The sequence below is a fragment of the Melanaphis sacchari genome, unplaced genomic scaffold, assembly GCF_002803265.2.
Source record: "Melanaphis sacchari strain LSU unplaced genomic scaffold, SCAv2.0 Contig7_pilon_pilon, whole genome shotgun sequence".
Classification (NCBI taxonomy): Eukaryota; Metazoa; Arthropoda; class Insecta; order Hemiptera; family Aphididae; genus Melanaphis; species Melanaphis sacchari.
This window is the reverse complement of record NW_020271560.1, coordinates 4,559,811-4,572,845: the sequence shown is the minus strand read 5'-3', so window position 1 is coordinate 4,572,845 and position 13,035 is coordinate 4,559,811. Positions and strand designations below refer to the sequence as shown.

At 31.9% G+C, this 13,035-nt stretch overlaps 1 protein-coding gene across 1 annotated transcript; it reads right to left on the bottom strand.

The window, feature by feature from the left end:
• Positions 1–1,778: 1,778 nt before the first annotated feature.
• Positions 1,779–11,779, bottom strand: LOC112601616 (gustatory and odorant receptor 63a). Its single transcript, XM_025349321.1, has 4 exons — positions 11,662–11,779; positions 8,943–9,199; positions 5,805–6,077; positions 1,779–2,102 (listed from the first exon to the last, which is right to left on the bottom strand). The coding sequence occupies exons 1-4, from the start codon at positions 11,777–11,779 to the stop codon at positions 1,779–1,781; spliced, it is 972 nt and encodes a 323-aa protein (XP_025205106.1).
• Positions 11,780–13,035: the final 1,256 nt, after the last annotated feature.

Genomic DNA, 13,035 nt, shown 5'->3' with positions numbered 1-13,035 from the left:
TTAATATTGTGCAGCTGCTATTCTTCCCTCAAATAGGTTATGATGGTATCCATAACGTTCGAAATGCGCCTAAAAGATGGGCGCGGCCACATTGTGCGCAATCGCGCACTGCACCTTCTTTGACTTGCCAATAATAGCGATCTTAATTCAAATAATTTAAAACATATTGTACACGATTTAGGTACCTATACACCATACCTTTACGACTTACGTTAAACAATAACATTATTCTAGCTAAAATGCGCGTACACCTATTATATATATAGGCACTTATACCAAGTCTAATAAACGTCATCAGAAATTCAAGTTCTCGTCCACTTGAAATAGATAAAACAATCGTTCAAAGGTGGGTACCTAATCAGGCGGACATAAAGTAGTAATACGCTATTGGAAGCGGTTGCTTTATTGATTTGTCGCATTACTGACACATTGAGCACCCCAAAACAATAACTATTGTAATGTCATTACTGTATTATTGTACCTGTGTTTCATCTGCTACGATATCGCCCATAACAGCGGCGAATTCAGCGGTGGGACCATAGAGTAATTACTCTATGGGTGGGATGAAAAGGGACGCTCCCTCTACCCCCTCCGTAAGCTGTGTTTTATTTAGAAAAAAAATAAAGATGTTAGTTTAGTTGATGACCTTTTTTTTTAATATTCTCCCTCCCCCTCCCGTTATCACTGGCTGGATCCGCCTATGACCCATAATCGTTATACCAAGTTCACTGCATTCGATAATATTGCAGTCCCGACACGAGTTTTTCAATACATTTTTCCCAGCACCGACTTAAGGTCATAAGCTCGTATTTATACAATATACACACTGTTACACGATATAATACGTCATTTATCAAGGTATAATGTATAGACACGCTTAATGTCGTGTGTAGGTGGAAAATGTCTAAATATTTTGTTTATACACTTATGACAACGTGAATACGTGGTACGTGTGCGGTGTGCCTAGTGGCGGACCAATGGACTATGTGCACGGATAAAATTCGATTAGGAAAAACTTAGTTACTATTTTACCGGAATTTAAATGATTCGTTTCGTTCTGAGGGCGTATTTAGTGATTTTTTTTTTTTTTAGGGTATAAATGCATGCGCGTATTTCGAACTCGTGTACAAAACACGCATTGTCCCTCGTCGTCCTAGAATTAGTATACGTATAACTATTAAATAAATAATAACTCATATCTTGTACTTAATAAAAACCGAGTACAACAACATCAAATGAAATGTGGGTATACATCGTTTTATTATTATTATTTTTCACATACGTAATATTTTACCTAACAGATCATCAGTCTTACTCTTGACGATGTGTCTCCGACATCAATATTATTCAATAGGTACATCGTTTTTCCGCAACCATATACCGGTAACGTATGCGAGCAGCCCACCGTCCACCGCCCACAGCAGTATCTATAACGAACCTAACCGACGCGATCCAACAGCGGCAGGGTCTTGTGTATAAACGATTTTACACGGCGTGCGAAAACCGCCTTAAAAGCGAAGAAATCGTGCTCGCGCGTACATCGATAATCGCCCAAGATGATGTTCGAGAGCGATCGAGGTCTATATGGATTTTCTGCAGTCGCCGGAGGTACAGGCGCACAAAATTTCATGACGTCTAGGTAGGTGTCTCTCCATACCACGTATTATTATTATTATTATTATTATTATTGTTATTATTGTTATTGTTATTATTGTTATTTATATATGGTCCGTGCGAGAATAACGCGCCGTTAGGCGTAGTGTTAACAATTATTATTGTCATGGTAAGCGGTAACCGACTTTTCTGGTCTGGCTGTAACCGCAATCGCAGTACACGTACAGGGACGTGGCGTTGCAGACGAGCGCCACCGAGGCGGACGCGAGCGCCTCGTACCGGCGCAGTCTGACGAGCGTCGCGCCCCACACGGCCACCGCGTACACGCTCAAGACGACCAACACGGTCGTGTGAAATATGCAAAACGTCACCGTGGCCGACATGTAATCGCCGACCCCGTGCACCAGCCGGCTCAACTGCAGCCACAGCAGGCGGTAGTCTTCGATCGAGCGGGCGCCGAATCCGAAACTGTGGCGCCCGTCCAAGTCCTGAAACGTTACGATCATATTATTTTAAACGATTAGATAGCCAAGTACTATTATAATATATTATTATAATATAACGGCGTGCGAGCTGTACGATGGCCGAACAATCATCACGATAAATGAATGGAGTACACGCCTGCGTGTGGGGTCAGGTGAAATCGTGTTTGAATCGGTTTTTTGCGTACTTACAGACGTACAAGCAGTGGCGTAGCCTGCAGAATTGAATTTTTGAATGGGCGGCGGGGGATGCGGGTTAAAGTTTATACTTACCCTGGTATATACCAGGGATGTATAAAACAAAACTGTAGCGGGTCAGAACACGGAATGCAAAAAAAAAAGGTCAATCAAAATATGGATTTCAAATGATTAAAATAATAAAATGATTAAATAAAAATCAATGGGGCGGAGGTGGAGAGGGGGGGGGGTACCACTGCGTACAAGGCGACCTTTACATCGTGTGTATTATTATGATGTACCCGAATGGTCTCTATTCGTCGATTTCGTCAATACACGAACACAAGTACTTTTAAAAACGTTCTCCGAGTGGATTTAACTAGATATAGGTATATTGTAACGCGTGTATTTTCCACAATTTTCTTGTCACTGTGTTTGTACGAGATGGGCTCGAACGCAGTGATAGCCTATTGAAATCTGGCAGATTCTCGGTCACGTTTAAATAAATTATCATTTTACGCGTGTCGAGTAAAATATTCTTATTTTTATCTAGAAATTATAATAGTAACGACGTCGACAAAAAACTAAAACGTTATTTTAATTAGTCGTTCAAATTGTCTAAAGAAATGTTTTGGACACATTTGAAAAAAAATAAAAAGTTCAATACCAGCCGTTTTGCGAGTAAAATTTTTTCCAGGGCCATGAGCCACGAGGTTTTACTAATAAGCATAGTCGTTATAGTCGATAGGTAGGTATTTATTATTGATCATTGATTATTATACAGTTTCACGCGCCCTCATCATCATCGGATCTTCTGTTTGTTCTGTCCTGTTTCATTGTTTTTAGTAATCATTTTATTTCGCATAAAACAAAGTCAAATATTTCTCTACGCGTTACAAAAAACCGCGATCCTAGTTCATTTCAACAGAAAACTTAAAATTGATGTACGCTCAAGTCATATTTTTCGAGACAGAAAATCAGTTTATGAAATATAAGAGTTGTTCGAAAAGAGGGCTATCTGGGTTTGATAATTTATAATGTATTAGTACGTGCTGCCGTTCAAAAAAAAATATAAGTTTCATAGCTCGTCTGTACAAACCGATGCGGTAAACGTTTTGAGAGTCGGCTTGAAATGCGTGTGTTTTAGCGTTTTCTTTGCAGTCCATCAAAAATTCTCATTTTAATCTACAGCCATTTCGGTTGAAATATTGGATGTTAGACATTGTATTATTTTCAAGCGAAACACGCTGTATTGTTATAATTTATAATCGTCAGGCACTTTAATAAAGTTTAGTATATATATATATATATATATTCGCTATAGCGTTGTATATTGTTACGGAACCACGTAATATGGTGCGTCGTCGAATAACACACTACACAAATAATAATATGTCATATTATTGTATATACGTCTGTGCAAACGACGTAGCCACGTTGGTACCTATATTATATTATTACATGGTCTATTCCTTCATGCGTATTCCATTTGCATTGTGTTCATTCGAAGCCGTATTATAGGTCATTGTAGGGACGACGAGACGGGTCCGGGTGAAATAAATAGATAGAGCGAATAACCTACACAGTGTGTATATACTATATATTTTATGGAAGCCGACATGACATATACCAGCAATGGCCCGTATTCGTGGTGTTGTGGGTGGTTTTCCGGGTTCAAACCCAGCTACCCGCCCACTTTTCCCCTTGTTTTTCTATTTATTCGTATTTACATTTTATTTTATTTTTATCACAAAACATCTCCAAAAAACTACACAGGTATCAAACCCTCGCGCCTACACGTAAAAAAGTGAAATTCCACTATAATAATATAATGTATAATAGCAGCTATTTACAGGATATTTCTGAAATGAACGAGGTCAATAAGTATATAATAGCGAACCCACTGTGGCGGCGCAATGAAATGTTTTTTACTATATACAAAATCTGGACTAATTCAAATGTATTCGTTGAGCATTATCTTCAGTGTAAACATAAACACTCGCATTGAATTTTATGCAAAATTCACATGCGAATTGAGGCATGACATCGTTTTTGAACTAGTCACGCGTTTTTCGTATCGCCATCTAAAAAAAAGAGGTGAAGGACATCGATTTGTTTGAGACTTTACAAGACAAACAGAGGTGAAATTTGTTTGTTGTCATTTACATCTAGTAGTGATACACAAAGTCATACATATTTAATTAACACAGTGTTTTACGTTTTAAAATGACCATAATCAAATACACTTAAGTTTGAAAATCATTTCTTATTTAAAAGAGTTATTTATTTATTTAATGTGAGTATGTGACTCGCGTCAACTTCGGTGCACTTAACCTTACCACATCTCAACATGCGTGTACTTCATTATATACAATTTAAACAAAAACCTTAATTTTAAAAATAAATTGAGAATGTTGTTCAAAAGCAGCAAGTGTTGGTTTAAGTCTTTAATAAAGACAACTAATGTTGACATGTTGTTTATATATGAAGTATGGTGAATTCAATATTAACGATAAAAATATTATATTACACTAATAACAAGTACAAAATAAAATGTTTATCTTTTCGAGTCAAAATAACCATGTTACTGTCATAACCAAAAAAACTCGAATTTCAGTATAAATAAACAAATAGTTAATTTTTTTATCTTTAAATTATGAAATTACGTAAATATTTTATTGAACACCTAAAGACTAAAATATTTAAATTCATGGCAACAAATGTGATTATTTAAAAATCTGTTAACCTTATAATTTTATTATTGTTTCATTATTTGTATTAGTTTGAAACGTAAAACATTATTATTAATCGTGTTTGTTAAAATAAATGATAATAAATAAATTTCACCTGTATTATCTTTTAGAGTTCTCACACAGGTCGATGCGTGACACCACTTTTTTTTTTAAGTCAGCGACTCGAGCGTAATAACGCGTGAAAAGTTCAAAAACGATGTCACATTTCAATTTTTATGAAAACTTAACACAAAAAAAAAAAAAAACTAAAGAAATTCGAGCGTTTATTTTTAAATTTAAGATAATATTCTAAGAATAATTTGAATAAACCCTGATATTTTAAAAAAGGTATAAATCTTCATTGGACCATCACAGTGAGTACATTTATAATATTGATCACATTCTTTTCGGAAACATTCTGTATAACTATAATACATATATGCATTTTATAATACGATCACCAAATCACATTAATTTGTACTCTGGTAAAATAAATTTATAGAGGAATACCTAACTTCTAATCGATAATAAAAATATATTGACTTAATTAGTTAATACTATGGCGGCATGGCTGGTATAAGTATACTTTATACGGTATAGGTCACAAGTAATTAAAAAAAAAAAAACATTACAATTGATAAAGTTAAAAAAGTTTTATAGTACCTAATACATAATATATTTTTCATTTAGGGGCCATAATATTATTTTTCACGAAACTCAAAAGCGTGTTTTCTATTCATAAAAATCTGTAATCGATAAATCATCGGACATTTTATAAGGTGTTGTCTGTAATTTTTACCGTTTGTAATTTTTTCTTGTAACCATCGATTGTCGCCTCAATTGCAATTGCACCTACGAACCAAAATCCCACGATGAAAACCATGATCGAAACACTTCTTATCGTGCAAAAGAGTACATATACGTCGCTTATGGTCGATGACGACCACGAGATCGCAACTACTGTGATCGACAAGAACACAAGTATCGATCGATAAATCCTATTCACCCGTTTTTTGACGATCGCGATCATGGCAATACTATTCGATTTACCGACCACTCTGTTATAATTGTCCTGAAACGAAGATAAAATTAAAAAGTAATAACAGCAATAATCGTTAATCAAACAGGACAGTATATAAACATATAATATTCTAATATTGCAAATCGTATGGTTGAAATATAAATATTACATACTTTAAGCCAAAAGTTTATAAAGATTACTTATACCTACGGCTGACGTACTTAATATTTATTATCAAACATAGTAAATACTTTAATGTTTTAAATGTTTATGTTAAAATACTTATAGAGCTACTGTTTTCAGTATTATATTTTGCAAAATACATTCAATCCTGTGTTGATATAATTATTACATAAAATATATTGTACATTTATACAATTTTTCAGTACGTTTTTTTTTTATTTGGTCAAAAGTGAATTTTTGTCATTATATTATAATGTCATAATTTGATTTGTCACACCTAATAATGTAATCGATAATTTTATTTATGTTTATAATGTGCGCAGGAATAATAAATTTGCTTAAAGAGGTAAATAGATATTCGCTTGTAAAGTAAATTATCTGTGTGTACTTAATGCTTTTTTTTATGAATACATTTGAATAAATTTTAAAAAAAAATCTACTAAACCAAAAAAATAATATTTTGTTCGCGTTTATTATCGAGCATTTAGAATTAATTTCCATTAATTTTGTAATGTAGTTAAATTCATTTGTAATTTGTAAAAATTAAAATATTCATTTTATGTTGTTATTTTTTCAATTTCCACAACGATAGTTAATATTAATGTTTATAATATATTAATATAGTGTATACTGTTTGTATATATTTTAATATAGCCTATGATAATAATAAACATTATTCACATAAAAATCATATTCGTACGATTCAAAAGATATAGTCATCATTAAAGTGATAATATTACATAAGAGAGTTATTTTTAAAACGAAAAGAAATTTATACGCCGCAATTTATAAAATGTCTTGTGGTATAGACTTGTCACTTAGTTGTTGATGATGATATCTTACATTTGCAGTGACTTTAGTTAAAAATTCCAAATGCCACAGTAGCTAATCCTGCTATGTTCAATAATTTATAATATTATATTTTTATAATGTTATTATGTCAATTTAGAAAAAACCCTTAGTAAAAAATAAACGAAGTGACCTAAACATTAAATATTATAGTGGAGAAATCATTTTACATGTGATGTTTTTGATGAGAGGAAAATTTAGCAGAAGTACTTCATTATATATAGAGGTAAAGATATCCGATATAATATATTATTTATGATAAAAAAAAAATAATAAAACATTATAAGTTTACAACTGGTTTTATTGATAGATTCGTTTTTTTTACTGTTTACTTGACATTTAAAAAGTTTAAATGGTTATAGGTTAATGTTAAGTCAATAATGTAAAACCACGTGAATCTATTCTACGTACAACATTTAAATATTTAAGTATAAAATCCTTTTATCTATAAATATTTGTATGACTAAGACAAAAACTATGAGGGTAGTAAATACATTATTTGTAGACTTTAAACTTTACTATTAAAAAATAAACAATTTTCGAATATTATGTTATATGAGTTCTAAGTATAAACCATAAAGGTTTCTCGAACCATTAAATTTCGTCATAGATTTGTTTTTTTTTTCAAATAGTTGAATAAGAATAATATTATGATTAACTATTCAGTGTACTTACTAGTTACTACTTATAATTCGAATAACAATTTATGATTTTTCAGTTCTAATTGAATAGTTTATATTTTTACTTAATTAGTTAAGCATCATTTAAAATTGTTTAAATATTTAAATTAGCCTTTTCTATTATATGTAATAAAAATTAGTGGCGCGTAATGAGTGTAACACAATATAAAAAAATTAGATAATTAATTTGTCACGAACATATTTTGTTGGTGCATAATAATAAATAATTCATTTATATAGATGTATGTAATATTAAATTTTAAAATATTATTAGTAGTATTCAAAATGAACCTACTTGATATCTATATTACTTGCAAATTATTAGGTAGAAATAATTTAAATACATAACTTACTGAACATTTACAACAATATTTAAATCTGAAATGACACATTTTCATTAAAAAATACATGAATGGAAATTAGATTATAACATATATATTTATATTGTATATATATATATATATATCTATTTTAATTTTTATAAATATATAAAATATACGAATGTTTGGGATAGAGAATAAAAACATTATTAAAACGGCGTGATTAAAAAGCTATACTCATTGTAATCCTTAGCTCGGGAATGATTCTATAGAGGATTAATTTAGAAGATCATAAAACCATTTTCATTTCAGTCAGTGAAAATAGAATTTCTAAGAATTGAAAGGATATATAAGTCGTTTATCAATGAATTTTGGTGGATTTAAAATCTATAGAAGATTGCTGCTTATATCATAATGTGAATTGAAAACGTTAAATCAAGTGATTTGAATTGTAGCGCAAGAATTAGCGTTATTAAGAAGAATAACCTATACTTTCATTTTCATTCGCGTCCAATGAAAAAATTGAGAGACGTTTCAACGATATAATGAAAATATAATATCTATTATGACGTTAAAATTGTATTTTCTAAGGATCTATTGAGTATATGACGATAGGATTAAATATATTAAACTGTCTATCCCTTTTAGTCGTTTGAGACAGAGATATTTATAGATTATTTTTAGTTTGACGAGTGTAGGTGGTCCACTCTCCCGCAGGGTTGTCGAATACAATAGGTACATGTATTATAGTATAAAAATAAGTTTATTGAAAATTAAAAAACGTGATAACGTGCGTACGGAAAAACAACATCAATAATAATAGTAATAATAATAATAATACTAATAATAATAATAATATGCGCCTCTGAATGGCGCCGGCTTACTTGGAACAGTTGCCACTCGTGCAAATACGCTTGGAGCTTGGTCGTCTCGAACCACATGATGACGGGCACGATGGCGGACGGCGCGATCAACGTGGCGTAGCCGAACTTCAAAAGTATGTGATTGAAGTTGGACATGGCTATGGGAGGTGGTTGTCCAGACAGCGTCTTGATCGCCACAAAGGTTGCGTATCCGAACGCTGCACCCGAGAATAACGTGTACACGGAGGACGCGGACACGATCCTCTTGTGGAAGACGCCTGCGGGAGCAAAGATATTAAGTGGCGGCGGGCCAGTAATTTCTGCAGTTTCTTAGTTGTCAGTGCCAAAAATTATACATGTTTGCAGGTCATTTTTAATTCGTTACTAGACCTATATAGTCGCAGTAAAGGTCGTCTGTTCACGTAACAGTTTAATATGATATTTTTTACTTTAAAGCCTATTATATAGACTGCATTATACACGATAATATACCATGGTAGTAAGTATACCTAGTAAATATTATGTATGCACAGATTTATATACCATACAGTAATATGCAGTGAAGTTTGATACGGAAGTCAACTGTGTCTACATACCTATATAATGTGTAGCAAGCAGGCGATGAGATTTAAAATATAAACAACCAAGAATGAAATTTTTAGATCGCGTTAGACCGCGTTCAGATGCGCACGTGAAACATGCATTTCCTACAATGTTTTTGATTTCCCGTCGTGATTGGTTACATAATCGAATGTTAGCATATATTTCCGGTAAATGTGTTATACTTCAGGTCTTGACGTGGCTTTAGACTTCTTTTTTCTTTTTGAGATTTTAATTGTCAATTTTTATAATTGTTTAATAGCGCGTTTTAACGATTTGAACTATGACTTACGATTGTGATTAGCACAAACGTCATTGTGCCACATAAAGATTATCTTTTTATTATTATTAATTGTTTTTTCTATAAAATAATTTATATACATTTTTTCTTTGAAGGTTCGAACGCGATTGGTCAATTGTCGAATTTTAATTTTAATTTTAAATTTGCAATTTTTTTATACAAAGATTGAAGAGATTTGCTAATTTCTTGAAAAATTTTGATAAAATTTTGGTGCAAATATCTTGGCATAGCAGGAACAATTTCATGCACGTGAGTACATCAAAAATATAAAATTTTAAAACAAAATATTGGCTCAATATCAGATTTAAAATATATATCGGTGTTTTCGTTTTATTTTTGGAGAGCTGAAATAGGTGTTTTTCAAACAAATAGACACGGACATCCATATCCAATGTCTGGATTATAAGTAATTGCCTGCACACATATGAAGCAAAATTCCGCGGAGAGAGGCAGGGAACGTACCTATAGTTTGCAGTGTACTCGTTATTATGTATAATTCTTAAAAAACATTAATTTATTAACTTAAACTACACACGGTAGTATAGTAAAAATGAATAAGATATAATAAGTACCGATATCATATTTTTTTAATAATATTGGCCAGCTTAGCAGGCAGTGCACGATGACGCCTGATGTGAGAGTGATATTGTATACGGTGCAGTTTGTAGTGGTATTATCTTTTTTAATTTGTATTTTTATATTTGTCATCCTCTTGATTTGTTTTTTTACAAGGAAAACATGTGTTAGATATAAAAACTAAATTAGAGTATTAAAAAAAATACATTATTCGCAGAAACGCTTCGCGTGGCTTGTCATCGTTTCGAAAGCCACTACCTATTAAATATTAGTCTTCGAAGAAAAATAGTAAATGCACGAAGAGTACATGGTTGTGTAATAATAATAATAATAATAATAATATGTACAACAACGATGGTAATAATAATAGTAACGACGATGACGATGATAATAATAACAGTAAACGCTGCACACTACACAATATTATTATAATGGAAACAGCGCCGCTGTATATACAAACGTTAGCCACGGCAATAATAGTAGAATGCAGTGTTAGCAATATTTATTATGGTATATACAATATGTATAGATCTATAGTTAAAACGGTGCAGTACTCACGCGTTGAATGCAATTATGTAAAATGATTTAAATCGTCGGTACCGCGGCGAACCGCCAACAATCCGATATCGGTTCATAGACAAAGCATGCATGCATACGAATAGTTTATAATGTAATGTATTAACGATATGTGTAGACAAGGGAATTCGGGCTAATTTGTTATGACGAAATGCGTGTCACGAACCACGACAATGAAAAATCTTCAGTGGTGGATTATAAAAACAAACAATTCTGCTTGGGAAAAATATTTGACCGATCTTCGAATTCATGGATGTACTTAGTGATTTTTTGAAAGTATTAGTGGATATTTATTTGAAGTTTTAAGACCACATTGCCCTCAAATTAGTGGTAATAAAGCAAAATAATTCGTATTTCCCACTTAATAAAAATAGAAGATAATATTAAATTAAAAAGATAAAAAATCTACATAGTTTTTATATTTTTTTGTATAATAAATCGCCTTTATTTTTAACAGCGTCAATAACGTCTTCAAAATCAATATTTTTCTTTATAACCGTAAGCAGGACTGCCTAATAATTTATTGTAAGCACACGATGTACGCTGCGGTCCACCGGAAAAGTCCCGATATCTCGTCAGCATGGTCTACTGCCGATTACAGACAATAATTTTGAAATAATTTAATCTAATTATAAAGCAGGTTAAAAAAATATTTATATTTACGATATTATACTTTTGATGTAGTACCGTTTGAATTTCTCGTGTACGGACAGACGCCCAAAATGCGAAACGCCGCGAAGAACGGACCGCACAGATGGTCGAAAAACGAACACATAGCCGCCGGTACGTCATCAACCGTCGACATATTTTTGTAAGCACCAAAAATATTTTACCGAGTTGGACGACACCATAAACCTATAACGATATGATTTATGTACATTTCGTTTCGTGTTGTAAATTTATTCAATACTATGTGATCATGACGCTGTTTCTAATTATTTTATCGCAAAAATCACACTTTTTTTTGTTAATTATCTACTCGATGGATATAATGTTATATTTTTGTAGCATGTATTGTATTAGCCCATGCATAGTAAAAAATAATATTAAAAGTACACGTGATTAAGATCAACGCACGAACGCTTTAACCTATATATTTATGTATGTATATATATATACATAAAATATAGCTATTTATTATATCCATCAGCTATGTATATGGCAAGCTTTTTACCGTACATATATTATTATAAACGTGTTAGAGAATGACGATTATCAAAGAGAGAACGAATAGTTCATTTCAAAATCGATTTGCTAACCATTAACTTTGGACGCTACGAGGGTGTGCTGTATAGTATTATTATATTTATACATATAATTATGCATGATTAATAACACGTGTGTTGTGTATAATATTGTATATCTATCCAATTATTGTATACGTACTAATTCATAAGTACCTATATATAACTCGCGATATTGGCTTTTAATCGACCATGATTAATATAAACACGTATAGGTGTTATAATAACATTGGATTTATAGGCACATTGTGTATATTATTTCATAAACGTTTACTTTGTTAGAATTTCATGAAATTCGTACCATGAATACTCGCTTAATTCACGATAGGCCTGCCAAATTTCCATTCTTGTTTAGTGTTCTAATGAACTTTCAAAATAGCAAGTATTATACATCGTACACTAGAAAATTAGTAATACCATTATTATTAAACAGAATACATTATGTGTTAGGTAGATAGAAATAACATATCATACTTTAAGGCTTATAATATATAACTAATATGTAGTTACTACAGCTAAGCAGTTTATGTCTCGGCTCTTGACGCGAGAAAGTGACAAAAGTGCTATTTATGCATTTTATTATTATAATAGAAGTGCCTTTGACATTGTAATTTGGCGAGAGAAGCTGTACGATATTTATATGGTATGAAAGATGAAACAATATTAATACTGGTTTGCAGTATCTAAGTATATATGTGTATATACATGGTCCCATGGGTACGATCGCATTTATGAGAATATAAAAACTTATTCTTTTTTTTTTATAGAGTAACCGGTAACCGTAAATCATTGCTGTCGGTAAAAAATATAAAGTAAG